The sequence below is a fragment of the Teleopsis dalmanni genome, chromosome 1 (assembly GCF_002237135.1).
Source record: "Teleopsis dalmanni isolate 2A chromosome 1, ASM223713v2, whole genome shotgun sequence".
NCBI lineage: Eukaryota > Metazoa > Arthropoda > Insecta > Diptera > Diopsidae > Teleopsis > Teleopsis dalmanni.
Genome location: NC_051846.1, coordinates 143,455,595 through 143,473,426, shown reverse-complemented (window position 1 = coordinate 143,473,426; position 17,832 = coordinate 143,455,595). Strand labels below are relative to the sequence as shown.

Here is a 17,832-nt window from a genome sequence, read left to right as displayed (position 1 = left end):
GAAACGGCATTACTTGTATCCAATTTCATATAAAATCATTTTAGTATGCTTATATTTATGTGGCAAAACACAATTTAGCAACTTGTTTTAAGCGCCAAGATTAATTTTTAATCTCCTTAGAAATGGTGCTTACTCTTCTGTGCAACTCTGCACATGACTTAATATCGTAATTTTTTTTACGATCTTAGAAGAATTGGAAAAGAAATGCCAAAATCTATTCAAAACAACAATTTTCATTAAATTTGTTGAAAACTTTTATATATAATTATAAATAAAATTTGTTAAATTTTTGCTGTGAAACAAAATTTTATATTTATATTATAATTTTTTTATACAAAGTCAAAATTAATCTCCAATGAATAATGTAAACGGTGTAATTTAAAAATGCAGATTATGGCAACAAATGTTGGTATTTACTAGAATATCAAAAAGGGTAAATTTGATAAAAATTAGGTAAATTAGGTGTTACCAATGTGAAAATTTTACAAGATGTTTAATAAATAAATTTAAAAGTTTAACCAGAAATATTAAATAAAACCAATAAATAAATATTTACATACCTAAATTTTCTGCTAATTATTGATCAAATAATATTTAATAAGTTATTAATAGAAGTGAAATTAATATTCAAAATGCAACCATGCATTTTCATCATTTGCCTTTGTTTCGTTTGACAGTTCCAGAATTTGCAGCATCAAAACCAAAATAAATACGGAGTTTTAGTTTGTAATGCAATTTTAGATTTTTGTGTTAAATTTATCTATATAAATTAATAATATATTTTGCTGAGAAATAAAATTTTATAATGTTATTTGTAATAATAAGTAGGCAAACAGTGGCCTTCCATTTAAAAAGCAGGCACGGTTAATATGCAGCCAAGTGCATTTAATTGCAAAAACTGTACAAGCCTTTTCCAGAGAAACAACCGCTAACAGATATTAGTCTAAGCCCGGAGAACAACTAATTATAAGCCTAATACAGTAATATACATTAGTAAACAGTAAGTAGAAATGTGAACCACAAAGTAAAAGCCGGTAATATTTTTATTTTTATTTGTAATTTACAGAAATGAGTGGCACCAATGCTCAACAAAATAGTGTAAACCCCAAACATTCCGCCCCATTCTATATATCACCGCAACTATTTCAAAATAAGCGACTTAAACGTAGACTTTTGAAGCGGAAAGAATATCTTGCAAAACTCGCTTCAGAAACTGAAAAGACTGAACGACGAAAAACAACATTCAATAATCTGAAGCCAGATGTGACAATAGATCTGTTATCAGATGAAGAGAACACTCCGGTTGAACAACCGCTAAAACATGTACAAAATTTATTACAACATCCAAGTGGCAGCATACAATTGTGTAATACACCCAACATAACGCTCATTCCTGTACAAAACTTACAGAAACAGCAGCAAGTATTAACGCTTAAACGAAAGCGCAAAGCACAAAAACCGAAACGTCTGTCGCAGCCCACAATTGTTAATGAAAGTATTGTACTTACAGACGACAGTGATGTGGAAATTCCAACTGTAGTCAAACATGAGCGGCTCATACATTCCAGTTCAAATATTGAAAACATGCCAAATTGCTTGAAACCAACACCAGAGCCAGATGTTTCAATAACGGCCGTTGTGCCGCAGCAAGCTACGCTAAACCCACAAGCAGCACAATTACGACAAGCACCGCAAGTAGCGCAGGTGGATGAAGAAGTAACAGTGTCAATTGTGCCGCGCTCATCAACTGCTGGACACTGCACAAAAGCAGCAGTAAATGAAATATTTCCCATGCTGCCAGATGAAACAACAGTGCATACAGTTATTGCAAATAGAATCTATGAATTGTCACTCACCAAATTGCGCGAAGGTTTGGCTTCATGTGGTTTACCCGAATTTACAAATGGACAGCAAACCACTCCAAATATACGTCGTAAAAATATAGCAAATGTACCACCAGCAACTTTACAACCAGCACCTGTGTCATTAAAACTCTCCAGCGACTTAAGCATATCACTGATCTCAGACGAAGAAGAATCACAACAAGAAGCACAAATAACACCAGAAAAACTATTAGAACAGCAGCCACACTTATCAGTACAACAGATACAGTTGCCGCTAGCCAATTCCACAGATGGACGGAACGTACCAAAACGAAGGAAACTACGTTAAAGTGAAAATTGGTTTCCGTCGAAGCAAAATGAGAATTAAGAATAGTTTTTATATGAAGTTATTTTATGCAGTATTATGCCATTAATCTATATTTAAACACGACACGGGTATCAATGCAAGCTGTAAGGTTACGCGAATTGATGGAGTAGTCGCCTAACAAACAAACTCTTCATAATGTAAAAATTGTTGGCATGCATCTTAGTATATTTTATTTTGTCATTTTTTAATAATTTTTTAGAATTTGTTAAATACAATATTCAAACTCGGAAAGCTATACGTGCAAGGCTAAGCCAAAGTATACCGACTGACTGTGTAATACCTTTTAAGAAGTATTTATAGAACTTGTGCTACAATGTACTACGTTTAAATATAGCTTATTTAGGTTTATTTTATGCGATTTGTATTTTGACAAATTTTTAATTGCTTGGTCCTTTTACTTCTGTTAAAAATTGAATTTAAGTAAGATTTTACTAAATTGCTCGGTTGATTTTTCAAAACGAATAATTGTACATTTAGTAATTAAACATATATAATTTAATTTATTTCTCTATATTTTTTTTATTTTTTTTTTTTAAGTAAGTTAAGATATGGATGTATATATAGTGGATCAAACTGAATTATTTATATAACTAACTCGTTTATACAAAGTAGAACAGTACTCTATATATTGTTTATAATATTATTTCGCAATATGAATATTCATTCATATATAATTTTGAATCAACGTACAAACATTGTTTTGCTTTGTAAAGTGATAGAAGATAATGAAAAATAAATTGAAATTTATACAAATTTTGTGAAAAAGTGTAATATTTTTGAGTGAACTGTTAAGCCTCATAAACGAATGTAAGTTCAGATTGAAAAATAATCATTAATCAGGTAAATTTTCAAACATTATGAAACTAATTTTAGGAATGAGTGCGTTTCATTTAGGATTTAATTTTATTTAATTCTATCAGTAATCAAATATTGGTACAAGAGATAATACATATATAGTCAAAGTAATTAAGTATCTCTTGATTAATTACAAAGGCAAAGATTTCAGTATCATTGCAGTTTAGCAGTGAATAAGAAAGGCTGAAGTTCTCTCTATATTTTATATAGATGAACTTCATCTTACACAATAAATTTATAGTCCAATTTATTATATAGTTTAAAATAAGCAACCTAAAAAGGTTTAATATTATTATTCCAAATTACGTTTGGTTGATTCTTTACTTTTAACTCTAACTGACGTGCTGATTTATCAAAAAAAGGATTATATGTATTGTATGTGTGATATAACATGTGTCTATAATATATATACAATATATACGTGATATATATAAATAGAAAGAATAGATTATATAACATGTATCATTATATATGTTAATTAAAATCAAAGTATCGCCGCTGTTAACCTAGTCAACTAGTACATTCATAGACTTTTTAGGGACATGGAGTCTCAGTATCTTCTATATAAATATATAGAATAGATTATTATATGTATGATTTTATATGTGAATTAAAATCAAAATATCGCCGCTATTAACCTTCTCAACTTGTACATTCATAGACTTTTTAGAGACATGGAGTCTCAGCATTTTCTATATATATAGACAGAATAGATTATATTTTATGTATAATTACATATGTGAATTAAAATCAAAGTATCGCCGCTGTTAACCTACTCAACTAGTACATTCATAGACTTTTTAGAGACATGGAGTCTCAGTATTTGCTATATTCCTTTATTCATAGACTTTTTAGAGACGTGGAGTCTCAGTATTTGCTATATTCCTTTATTCATAGACTTTTTAGAGACATGGTGTCTCAGCATTTTCTATATAAATAAACAGAATAGATTATATTATATGTATGATTACATATATGAATTAAAATCAAAGTATCGCCGCTGTTAACCTACTCAACTAGTACATTCATAGACTTTTTAGAGACATGGAGTCTCAGCATTTTCTTTATAATAGATAGAATAGATTATATTATATGAATAATTATATAGGTGAATTAAAATCAAAGTATTGCCGCTGTTAACCTACTCAACTAGTACATTCATAGACTTTTTAATGACATGGAATCTCAGCATTTTCTATATAAATAGACAGAATAGATTATATTATATGTATGATTACATATATGAATTAAAATCAAAGTATCGCCGCTATTAACCTACTCAACTAGTACATTCATGGACTTTTTAGAGACATGGTGTCTCAGCATTTATTTTGAATATATTAAGATTTTAGAAATAATTATTTTTAGCCTAACTAAATATATTCCATAATATATTCTTATTGATATAGATTTATACATTAAGACTGAAAAGTTTTCGGAAATTCTCATTTAAAATTCGCGCGCTGTATATTTTTCGATATTTTAAGTTTATGTAGTTTGGCAGCACTGTCCTTAATTACTATGCCAAAAATGAGCTCGATCTGTCAGACAGTTCGTTTACGGCAGCTGTTGAAACCAGTTCACCTCAGTAGTGCGTTGCGAAATGTCTTCGACGGTCGTACGACCGTCCTGGAAGGCTTTGTACCACTCATAAACTTGAGTTTTCGATAAAACTGATTCCCCATAAGCCTTTTGTAGCATTCGCAACGATTCTGCACACGAAATTTCGTTCGAAACACAAAATTTGATGCAAACTCTTTGTTCAATATTTTTTTCCATTGTTTTTTTCGCAACGCCCTACTGAGGTGAACTGGTTTCAACAGCTGCCGTAAACGAACTGTCTGACAGATCGCGCTCATTTTTGGCATAGTAATTAAGGACAGTGCTGCCAAACTACATAAACTTAAAATATCGAAAAATATACAGCGCGCGAATTTTAAATGAGAATTTCCGAAAACTTTTCGGTCTTAATGTATTGTTTTGGTCTTAAAAATCCAATAAATATTGTTGAATATATCTGCTATAAAGTATTTGGAAAAAAGTATTTTTATTTGTAAAAACTACTATATTTAAGTCTCTTAGTAAATAAGCGCATTTATTGACCTTTAATGTAACCAATTCAAAGTTCATCCAATATTCAGTTTATTACCACAAATCAGTTGAGCTAAAAGTTAACAGGAAAATGCTATAATATGGCAATGGTGTGCTCCATAGCATTTTAAACAATTTCTTTTATTTTTTCTGACAAATGTTACACTTAATTGAGAATAGCGGAAATGTATTACTTATTGGGATCTTGTACTAGCTCGATGAACAGTTCTTATGAATTGTAGGTCTCAGGTAAGCGCTGCTATTGTTTACTTTGTGTGACAAGTGAACCTCATAAAACTAGACTTAAAATATAACGTATATTATTGTTGTTGTTCTTGTAGTCATAATAATGAAGGTGGTGGGTTTACGGCTAATTAGCGGGGGTGAGACTAGTGATATACTTTGTGACCAGGGTCACGAAAGCTGCGGTTAAAAAGAGGAATAGCGAGAGGATTTTGATTCTGCTCATCAAAATAGTGGGGAAGGTACTGTGAAGGTTTAAAACGTAAAGCTAGAACAAGGTCTACTGGGAGGGTATCTGGACAAGAGACATCAGGAGGGAGGTCGTGGAGCCGGGTGAGATACCTACGAGCGAGGGTCAAAAGGTACTCATCAATACGAGTGATCTTGGCATTGTTATACAGAGTGGAGATAGAGAAGTGCTTGCCATTAGGCTTGCGCTTATAGTTGGTGCAATCACGGAGAAGTTTCCGCTCAAACAGGCGGATTCTTTCCATCTGAGCAGAAGTGATGGCAGACAAAATAGGGAAGGCATAAGTGAGGAGAGGACGAATAAGCTGCTTATAGCAGAGTAACTTAACTTTGCAGTTAAGTCTTCGAAGTGCAGTTTTGAGTTGCGTGTGCCTGAACCGGACGTTACGGATGGCAGAGTCAACATGTGATATAAAATTGTCTTGAGATGAGAAGACAATACCAAGATATTTCAGCTTGGGGACAACCTGAATTGAAGAGTTGTTAAGCTTAAGCTTAATATTAGAGGTGCTAAAACCTCTAGGACGATCACGCTGCTGGCCAAGAAAGGTAATGGCAGAGATCTTAGAGGGGTTGAGTTTAATCTTCCAGCTGGTGTAATAGTCGAAGAGGGATCCAAGGTGGGCATTAAGCTCATTGGAAAGGCGGTGAGGATTAGATGACCGGCAGATGACAAGGCAGTCATCGGCAAAGCAGATTTGCTTAACAGGGGCCCGCGGGAGAGGAATGTCAACTATAAACAGGTTAAAAAGGAGAGGTCCTAGAACCGAGCCTTGAGGGACACCGGCGTTGATGGGAAAATCACAGGACAGAGAGGAACCGACTCGAACCTGAAAGGTTCTGTTGGACAGAAAGAAAAAAAAAAAGAAAAAAGATATATGATAATAAATATTGATAAGGATAACAGACATTTGATTTAGCGATAGGAATAAACCATATAATTAAAGTAGATTATAATGATCTACTTGTATCTGCACGCAGCAATTAATTCAAGAAATAGTTCCGCGTTCTTACTATCTAAACAAATACTAGACTAAAGTGGTAAACTATTAAATCTTATATACATAAATCTTCTCATATATTAAGATGGTGATGCCAAACAGTTCCATATAAGCCGAACTTATTTTGTTGGAAAAGATCTCAAGCCGTGTATTTATACATGAAACGTTCAAGTGATAAAAAATATGACCCATAACAATATTTATATAAATATTTTTATTATATATAATCTAGACTTTTCTAAAACGAGTAGATCAGAATTTGCTTTGCTACCGCAGCTTGAATAATATACATTCTTGCTAAGACAAAAAGAAAAAATCATACTTTCCATATTGAATCTTAGAAAAAAGAACCGTAATGCAACAGGTAGTCTTACAGTTAAACAGTAAATAAATTTAAAAACATTTTTATAGAATATTTAAAACTTAACTTATATTTATTTGCTATTAACTAAAATAAAATTTACTTTTTACGCCGCATAGAACCCCGTTTCTTGCCATAATCTATCTCACTACAGAGCAGGGGATTATCTACTTTACTCTCATATGCTGCCTTCGTTTTGGAATGATAGGTGCGCGGAGTTTTTGCAGCTCGTACTGTGCTTGTTGTAGCTAAACGTTTTAAAGCTTTCGGCACTATATATTCAGGCACATGTGACAAATGTGGCTGAACCTTGACTGTTTTAAGCGGCTTATCGTGACGTAAGACTTGTAAGTCTCTAGTGTTTTCACTGAAGAATCCTTTCAACTTCTCGCTGTTGAATATTTCAGTTTTTATTTCACGTAATCGCGCTTCATGCACTGCTATACGTGTGATGGCACGCCATGCATCTTGTGCACGGTAACGAAATGGTTCTACTTCTTCCATTTTAAACTGATAATTCCTATAAAAAATGAAATTTAAATTTAGTATTTTGCCAACTGTTATAAATAATGGTTAGTTACTTTATGACTTGTTCGTCGCTCATATAACCGCTACGCAATTTTTCTTCGACAGCTTCATTCACAGCTTGATCCTTAATACCCACCAACGATAAAACGCAACCTTTGTTTGTACCACGCGCTGTACGACCAGCACGATGTATATAAGCATTGACATCGATAGGGAAATCATAATTTATAACATTGGCAACACACTGAAAATCAATGCCACGCGATACACCAGACTCTCGATCACCTTTTCGGCCTGGATTTTCTAAAACACGCTCATCGGAGGCTATGATGAAGTCGTAAATGCCTTGATTAAATTGATTAATAGTGTGTGTACGAATTTTTGTAGGCAATTCAGAGTTTAAAATGCATGATTTAACGCTGAATTGTTCCAAAAATAATTTTAGTCTGTAATTAAATGAAAACAAATTAAAATAATTACAATAAAAAAATGTTAAAATAATTGAATAATACTGTATATAAATTCAGAGAGAAGATTAGACATGTAACCATATGTGCGCCAATTGCCATTACAGCACTGCGCACTCTTTACTTCTACACATTTACATCATTATAAGAAATTATTTATTATATATTGTATTATAAAATTTACATAAACATAACATTTTGGCAAACTTACTTATAGCAACGATCAACCGAATTCACAAATATGACATTTTTTCCACGTACTAGACGCAGTTTCAGCAAGGCATATAAAATTGCTGGTTTATCGTCCTCTTCGGCAATGATACGTTGATGCGACAATTGGCTTTCAGGGACTAAATCGGATTCTTCCAATTTTAAAATCACAGGATTGTGTAATATAATATTTTTCATATTCATAACATCTTCGGAAATAGTAGCGGACACGAGAACAGCCTGCAAAGTATTTATTAATAAAATAAAAACTTAAAATTTGTCCATATTATTATTACTTGATATATTGGCGGCAGGTGGGTGGCTAACTTTTTAAAATCCTTTTCGAAACCAAAAGAAAAGACCAAATCGGCTTCATCCACTACAACGGTCTCAACATGTTTTAAATCCATTGCGCCACTTTGTATGTGTGCAATAACTTTCGCCGGTGTTGTGACAACAACGTCTGGCCTTTCGGAAAGTATATGTTTCTGTGCAACTATATCACTAGATGTAAGATCAACGATGCGTATAACTTGACCACATTTATCTGCCATTTGCTCCATTGCACAACGCGTCTGCTGACATAATTCCTTACTCGGTGCTAAGACCAAAGCACTTATGCATTGTTCCGCGGCGTTTAGCTTAGAGTTTAGTATCTTTTGTATTAAAGGTAAGGCAAATGCTGCAGTTTTGCCTGAACCCGTTCGCGCTCTTACAACAACATCTTTTCCTTCTAACAATAATGGTATTGCTGCTTCTTGTATAAGAGTTGGTTCCGTCCAACCGAGCTGCGAAATCGCCTGCAAACAAAAACTATGTTCAAAGCTTTTAACATTAATTAGTTTATAAGTATTTTACCTTAAGTATCCTGTTATCCAATTCCATCTCATGGAATTGTAACAATTTGTTCTCCTTAGACATTATTTTAAATTTATTTTGCGTCGTATCAATTTATGCGCAAAATGACTTCCCTTAAATAAAGCAGCGCACGTTTTCATACAAACTTCAGTGGTGCCCAGCTGTCAATATTATCACAACGCCAAATGTCAGTTGTACACTGAAAAAAATCATCGCATTGGCATTCTGGCATGTTGCCATGTGTTGAAAGTGTATAAATTCAAATTTATCAAAGGTATTATTTTATGCGCTAACGTAAACGATTATATGAACGCACTTAGTGAAATATTTATGTAAATTTATCAATCATCTGTATGATAGCACTATTTATATCAGCAATAAAATGCTAAGCTCACCAGCCCGAAACTTTTAGCCAATATGGTTGCAATATTAAATATTTATGTTAACTTTATCCATCAACCGTGTCGCTATCAATAAATAATAAAATAAAATGCTAAAAAAAGTCCAAACTAAAAAGTATATGCGAAGATATTTTTGTAAATAACTTGCTTCTATTGGAATGCAACATTGTATTGACGGCAAATAAATTTATGCGATAAATTTTTTCGGCATAGTTTTCGTATAAATTTAATAAGCTTGTGTAAACGAGTTCTAATACAAGATTTGGCAGTTAACTTATAATGTGGATAAATGAATCCGTTTATAAAAGTTATAAGGTATTTATTAGTTTAGATGAGTATCCTTATTATAATAATATAAGTTATTATAAATATATATCTATTTACAGATATAGGCATGTGTATTTCTAATTTTGAAATATTCCGTTGCATTAAGAAAATTCGATATTAAATTTGAATTATTTTTAAACACCATTTCTTACTATATATAACTTAATTTTCACATTAATCTCTATTAACGTATACCAATTACTTATATTTTTTAATCAAAATGCATACAGAAATGTGTAATAAAATATTGCTAGAAGAACAAAAAATAGAAGAAACTACTGATTTGCTGATCTCTCGTCTATAACATATCATAAATAAAAATAGCTATTGCAATCATGTGATTTTAATTTGCATAATGAAATTCTAAAAAAACAACTCATCAATTTATATGTTAAAATATTTTATCAATCTTTGTTTTTATATATATATAATTTATATGAATTCTTTAACAGTTTGAAGGTTATATATTTCAATTTTTATATCACCAAATATAAGCTCTTAAATTATTATAATTTTAAAATTATGTAATAAATGTAATTAACTATTAATTATTCACTGCGAAATTAATGACCTTATATCCTGGAAATTTACATGTAATAAAATGTAATTATAATTAAATCATTTTTATATGTAATATAATTATAATTATATATGATGTAATTATAATGTAATATAATATATATATATATATATATATATATATATTTCGTTTTGATTTATATAGTAAATGGATTGATTATTACGTATATGACGTATAGGTTATTCAAATACGTTTTTCTGACTTCCCGTACGAACGCATTTCTTCGCGGTTGTCGCTATGCTCATGTCAATTGTTGTCAATCTCATAATTATTTTATTTATTAATTTTTTAGAATATTTTTTTTAATTTTGTACTAAAAATGTTGAAAGCAATAAGCATATTTAATCGTATAAATACACAATTAAAACCATATGCCTTGGAAGGCACTCGGTGTTTCGTACTGATGGGTGTTGGGGATGTTATTGCACAGAAATTTATTGAAAAGAAGTCGTTGACGGAAGTCGATGTCGTTAGAACTATGAAATTTGCTAGCATTGGCTTCTTTTTTATTGGGCCAGTTCTAAAATATTGGTATCGAGCTGTCGATTCTATGGTATCACAAAATCAACACCAAACCAAACGAGCCCTAAAAAAGATGTTAATAGATCAGAGCTGCTGCGCGCCGGTCTTCCCTGTTGCCATAATGGGCATTCTTGGCACAATGAATGGTACAGGCGTGGAAGACTTTAAAAGTCGCGTGAAAGCAGATTATTTTCAAATAATGAAAAATAATTATACGATATGGCCTGCTGCACAAATGATTAATTTTGCTTTTGTGCCGATGCATCTACAAGTTGTGTTTGTACAACTCGTAGCGATAGGCTGGAATTGCTACATATCGTTGGTTGTAAATAAAAATGCCGCCAAGGCCACCAAAGAAGCAATATAATGCTTATTGGATTTATGTTTAATGAACATTATATATGTATATACATTTATAAATATTGATTATAAATTTTATATTGAATGCAATAATGAATTCTTAAATTCATTTTGTGCATTTCTACTATTAAACTAGTTGGTAACTTAGTAGTTATGTATTTAAAATTTTTATAAACTTATTTAGATAAGTAAGATTGAGTGTAAATGTACAAAGTGCTATAATTTTAATTATTTAGCCCAATATTCAATATTATTCTTTTGTTATTAACATTACTTTCATGTAATGTTTGTAACATTTTTGTATCTCAAATACCATTTATTTTCGAAATTTACGCTGATACTATATTATTATATTATGTTATATGATATACTATATTATATATACTATATTGTTGATATTTTACTATATACTATATTGTTGATATTTTACTATATTATACTATATATAATATATATACTATATTGTTGATATTTTACTATATTATGTTCTTATACTATATTAATTAACTTGATTTTAGCTTATATATAGCTTTTAGCTTATATAATATCTAGTTATAAAGTGTTAAAAATATTACTGTTACAATTAATGTTCTGTTTATTAATAAACTTTTGAGTACAAGCACATATTGACATTATTTAATAAGTTTCTGTTTTTAAAATATTTACACAATTATTTTACTAAATTGGTGCTTCCTATTGATTACATATCCCCAAAGAATTGTTAACATTTATTTTTATTTTCGAAATATTTATATTAAAATTTACGATTTATAATAAGTAAATAAAAGACAAACTCACATTTACGGCCATTGTTAATAAAATTAAATTAGTTAATTTTTTACTTATTTGACTATCTCAAAAAGGTTCAGATTAATTTTTCATCACAACTTTTCGTACTTTCATTGTAAACCAACGTCCAGTTAATTACATTAATTACGCCTTCGAATTGGATGAAATTGTATAACGTTTAAAATATTTTAAACCTTTTTTGTTCTCTTTTAATTGTATCAAAATTTATTTGACAATATCTCAAACTTTATATATAATGTATAAATATAACATATAAACTTATTTCAATAATTTACCAACTACAAAACGGAGGAGAGATGCCATGAATAAATATATAAATTAAAGAGTTATTCACTTTATTCTGTTTTTCTGACTACTCTGAACCGTTTATTTTTAGCTTGATTTATAACTGACTTGATCCAAATCTTACATCAATTCTTATAGTCTAAATTAGTAGTAAAAAAGTGCAGTGTTAACAGGAACTGTTGTTCACTTAGATTTCCACATAAAATATGATCGTCGGTAATGCAGGTTGCACCGCAATAGGTAAGGGCTATGATTATAATAGCACCTGCATATGAACGAACGTAACCTTAGTTAAATGAATATTAACTATTTATAACATAAAGTGTTAGCAACATTAACTTATATATATAACTAATTAAAATATTTGGTACAAATATTTAGGTACATATTTATTGCATATCCTAAGAGATAAATCTATGACTACACACTATAATATTTTAACAATCGTTAAAGCAATTATTTTTTACTAATACTAATATTAATCTAAAACTTTATTTTTGCGATTATAAATAAGAATTAAATGAAATTTACGATTATGTGGTACAATGTGTGTACTTAATAAAATTCTGCCCTTATTTATTTTGAGTGAACATGGTTAAAAATGCTTTTTCTGTAAAATTTGTAATTCATTATTTGGGGGTCAAAAAATATACCACAGAAAATAGTCTATATTAAATTAAAGTTCATAGCAATAAGATGGAAAATTGTAAATAAGATGGCATCGTATTTAAAAAACACACCAAGTGGCATAGTAGCAGTATCAATCCTGTGCAGTCAGGTTTAGTCCTTTGCAGATGCGATAAAGTAGAAAGCAAAAGTTTCTTGAAGGTCTTCCATTTCCTGGCAATTGAAAAATAAAAATTATTAAATATAAAATTACAGAAAACGTTTTAACCGAGTAAAACAGCACCTTTAGATAATACACTTCACACACTCAAATATGACGTGAACATTTCTATTAGTATAGCAATATTTTTATTAGAAATTTATACATTAACGAATACAAAAACATAAAAACGATTCACACTTGACAATATTTGAATTCAAAATCTTATATGGAATTGACAGCAAGTTGTGCAACTTGGCAGCACTAAACTAGTGATGTGGAGAGCCTATAATATACAGAAGTGAAACTCAGAGCAAATTTTGTACAATTGTAAGTAAATTTTGTGTAATATCGCAAAAAAATCTCCCTTGTCCATTTATCATATCAAAATTGTCAAATATTAAAATGTTTGATATATAAAAAATGTTTTGCTATGACTACAACAAACATCGAAATTACTCAGAAAGCGCTTTTGTTTAAGTAAACACTGTAGTGAGTAAGGATGGGGTAGGCAAAATAACAAAACCTGCTAGTAGGGAATTTTATTTAGGGCCATGTTATGCAGAGTGTCTCGGGCACGGCAAATTACGCTCTTTCGGGCTATGCCGAAAATGCATGTTATGCAGAGTGTCACATCAGTATTGCCAATTTTGTATTTTTACTACTTCCTGGTTGTGCCTAAATTTAAAAGGAAATTTAGATATGCTCACTTTCAATTTGCCACCAAAAATAACTCGCATGAAAAAACTCATAGAGGCTGTAATAATGTTAATTTATTATTATATTATCTTATAATAATTGTTAACAGTACTTAACAGTATTTACGCCTTTCTTTGAAATCGGAAAGTGTAGTAATTATATTATTAGAGATTTATAAAAAAAAAGCTGTGTTGCTTGCTGCCATTTTTTCTCCAAAACGTATTAGAATTGTAGTAATTTGCTCCTAAAAGGCGCAAATTTTGAAATTTATTACTAAACAACACTGTTTTGCCTTATTGCCGGGGCACAAATACGCCGGCTCTCATGCCGGAGTTTGAACGGCCATATTGTTTTTTCTCTCATTCTCAAATTTAAAATTTGCATTGAAAACAACAACAATTGTACTCATGCGGTGCCCGAGACACTCTGCATAACATGGCCCTAAGGACGTGTGCAAGCACGGTTGCCACTTGAAAACTTTTTTCTGTACCAAAATTGGTTTAAAAAGGTACCATTTCTGTAAAAAATTTTTCTACTGTCTTTTTATAAGAAAATACAATTTATATAAAATGTACAAAAAGTATAAAACAATACAATATCCACAATAAAGTTGGGTCGCCGAAAATGTACCATTTTTTGAACATGAGTACCAGAGTACCAAACGGAAAAAAGTACCAATTTTGGTACTAAAGTACCATAAGTGGCAACCGTGTGTGCAAGTTAGGACAAGTTGCGTCCTAAATGAGAGAAATTCTAAGTTGTGCCGATAATGTAGTGATGTGCCGATACGTGCTGATAAATGGCTAAATGTATACAGTGCAAAAAATACCAAAAAATCTCCCATCCGTCCTAAATGAGGGAAATTCTAAGTTGTGCCGATAATGTAGTGATGTGCCGTTACGTGCTGATAAATGGCTAAATGTATACAGTGCAAAAATCCCTACACACGTCCTTAATAATTTTCCCTAATATATGATTTAATTTCTAATTAAAAAAGTCAATTGCTTTTATTTGTTTTCATAAATTAAGTATGCAGTAGATATTAAAAAAATGGAATTTTGATTTAATGAAATTTAGAGGAATGTAATGTTATTTGTTGGTTTAATAATAATTAATTTTTTCCTATTTATTGAATTTGATTTATCTAAGCAACTATTGCTTTATTCATGTTGTAACCTGTTATATACTTCATTGATTTAAATTTATATAGATTTTACAATTTAATAATAATAATAATAGTTTACACGGCATGGCACGCTTACTCCTTTGATCACAACGTCGAACAACAACGCAATCCGTATTTTACCTTTTTTACCTATTTCTTTATACAGGGTTGCCATGATCGAATATACTACATAACCAATTTCACAAACATACATGAAACTGTTTTTATTTTCTACGTTTATTAAGGTGAATTAGTTAATTTACTCTAACAGTCTAAAACAAAATATCATCTGTATGCAATTAAAATCTAAACAGAGAAAACCTCTCTCAGAACTTTTACAGAACTTTCTGACACATAAAAACTGTTTTACATATATCAGCTCATGACAAGAGAAACGATCAAATCTTAATTTAATTAATATAATTTGATTAAGCTGCAGTTCAAACATGATGTTAGGTAGATCATGTTAGGTAAAACATTAATAACATTAAACCATTCATAGATCTATTTTGTGGTAGACATGTTTCTGAATTTAAAAAACGCTTGAAGCTCTAATCTTTACACAAAAAAACCAAACACTTTTAAAAATGTTTTCAAGCGTGTTTTTAAACTAGACTTATTTAAACCCAAGCTGTGTGCTCCGTCCTAACCGTTGCATTACGATGATCATAAAAGTGTAAAACCATAATTAAATTATAAATAAAGAATTTTAAACAGATCAAGAAATATTTAGGCCGTGTGCGAGTTTAAGTAAATTGAGGTATAGTAAATTAAAATTTCCTAGGGACTTTTTGCACTGCACTTATGTAAAATATTTATTTATTTATTTATTGCACTTATTTATTATTTTTGGTTAAAAGTTTTCAAATTTATTTATTAAAAATTTTATAAAATTTTCACAATGGTAACACCTAATTTACCTAATTTTTATCTAATTTACCCTATCCGAAATTCTGGAAAACGCTAACATTCGCTGCTATACCGATATAATTTACTATTTCCTTCAATTTAGTATCAATTTATTCTACTCGCACACGGTCTGAGAGAATTAAATTTACAAGACTGTTATAATAGTGTGTGTACTTAAATGTATTAGAAGATTCATTTCAAATATTTTTGAACCATTTTTACCATAACTAGATTTTTATGCCTAAAACTAGTTTTAAAGATTATTCATTTATTTGAAATTTTTAACACAACAAAACATTTGTATGATTAATAGGTCTGTTCCACGGACTACTCGTAGTAACTTTAAGTGACACTGTGTATACACAAGTACGTTCTACCAGCAAATTTTCATTTAAATTTTATTTGTATTTTACTACGAGTAGCTCGTGTAACAGATCTAATATATAATTTGTACGATATATGACAATTCATTACATTCATTTGATGAACTTGGCAGCATTATAAAATGTCCTAATATTCATGTGTCAAACTCGACCATTAGCATTTGCCGCGTACAATTGCAAGAGACAGAACGATCATTACGTTAAAGTACGGTGTCAAGCATGCAACGCAGGTTTCACGGAGTGCTATTTTACATTATGAATAAGATTGAAAAAGAAAATTGCAAAGAATCTACCGAATGAAAGAAAAAACATACAATTTATTTGTGAGTATATTACTTTTACTTATTGTATATATATAAATATATATTTCAAATAAATTATATATAAGAGGCTTCTGAAATTATTGGTAAAAGTCCCGTTAGATAACTCACATAAGTTTTATTTGTAATCTTCTTTAACTACAAATGGCGCCAAATAAAATTATGAATAAGATGGAAAAAGAAAACAGCAAAAAATCTACCGAATGAAAGTAAAAACAAATATAAATATATTATTATGAAATGATTTTTAATAATGTAATGCTTTTAAATAGCTGCGTGAATAATATTTGAATTTTAATTATATATAATAGTTCTGTTATTTTATTACAAAGTGTGTGAAATACAGAAATTTTAGCAAATTTAAATAATTTTTGTTAAAAGTGCTTAATTATGATTTCTATCTGAATTTGCAGTTTCCCAATAAGATTTGTAAATTGGTAAATTTTGAATTTCTAAGAAATTTATATAAAGTATTATTTTCTTTGGAGTAGTTTTGTTTGAATTGGCAGCACTTAATATTTTGCCATCATCTTCTGTTTATTCTTTTTGAAATTTTGTTTTGAAAAGCGGGTTGAGTTTTGCTACGTTTTTTTTCATATTTAAGCTACGATAGATATTTTTCAATAGAAAATTTAGTAATTTAGGATCGATTTGGTATTGGAGCAAGTTATGACTGCGAAATCGGTTTTTAGTATATTGTATTTAAATAAGTCATAGTACACAATAAGTACAAAGACGGCTATATACATGTACACATATTAATTTATATATTTTTCGTGGATTCTGTATCAAGAGCTTGTCGAAAAATTTTGGATTTAAGTTCCGTTAGTCTTACATAGTTTTTAAATTACTAATTTCTATTTATTCGGAGGGCATCATTTATATTTTTATGTGGAATATTTCTACTCCACATAATAATAATGATAGTTAAATATAATTAAGTTAAATATATTGAATATTTTTGAAAATTCAATCTAAAAATTATTATTCAAGTATAACATTTTTTAAAATTAAATTTAATAGTTTTTTAATATAAAGATAGACTTTGTGTGTTGTAATTATATATATATATATTTTAATGTTTGTATTAAATTTTCATAAATAGTTAAGCTCCATACAATTATTATAAAAATATTTTAACTTCTTATTAATAGTAAAATTGTTGATTCAA

The 17,832-nt window shown here is 29.9% G+C and overlaps 2 protein-coding genes across 5 annotated transcripts; one reads left to right on the top strand and one right to left on the bottom strand.

The window, feature by feature from the left end:
* The first annotated feature begins 318 nt into the window (after positions 1-318).
* On the top strand, positions 319-2,838 carry LOC119669160 (protein a6). 4 transcript variants are annotated; one of them, XM_038078964.1, is made up of 3 exons: positions 319-405; positions 826-1,000; positions 1,067-2,838. In XM_038078964.1, the coding sequence occupies exon 3, from the start codon at positions 1,069-1,071 to the stop codon at positions 2,170-2,172; it is 1,104 nt and encodes a 367-aa protein (XP_037934892.1). In that variant the 5' UTR covers positions 319-405; positions 826-1,000; positions 1,067-1,068; the 3' UTR covers positions 2,173-2,838. The 4 variants fall into 4 exon arrangements, 3 of the variants coding, with proteins under 3 accessions (XP_037934892.1, XP_037934890.1, XP_037934891.1); XM_038078962.1 differs by having other exon boundaries at positions 319-433; XM_038078963.1 differs by lacking the exon at positions 319-405 and adding an exon at positions 628-726.
* Positions 2,839-7,052: 4,214 nt separating this feature from the next.
* Positions 7,053-9,354, bottom strand: LOC119669159 (probable ATP-dependent RNA helicase DDX56). The gene is made up of 5 exons (XM_038078961.1): positions 9,075-9,354; positions 8,513-9,016; positions 8,218-8,456; positions 7,593-7,985; positions 7,053-7,531 (listed from the first exon to the last, which is right to left on the bottom strand). Exons 1-5 carry the CDS (start codon positions 9,135-9,137, stop codon positions 7,111-7,113), a joined length of 1,620 nt encoding a protein of 539 aa, XP_037934889.1. The 5' UTR covers positions 9,138-9,354; the 3' UTR covers positions 7,053-7,110.
* Positions 9,355-17,832: the final 8,478 nt, after the last annotated feature.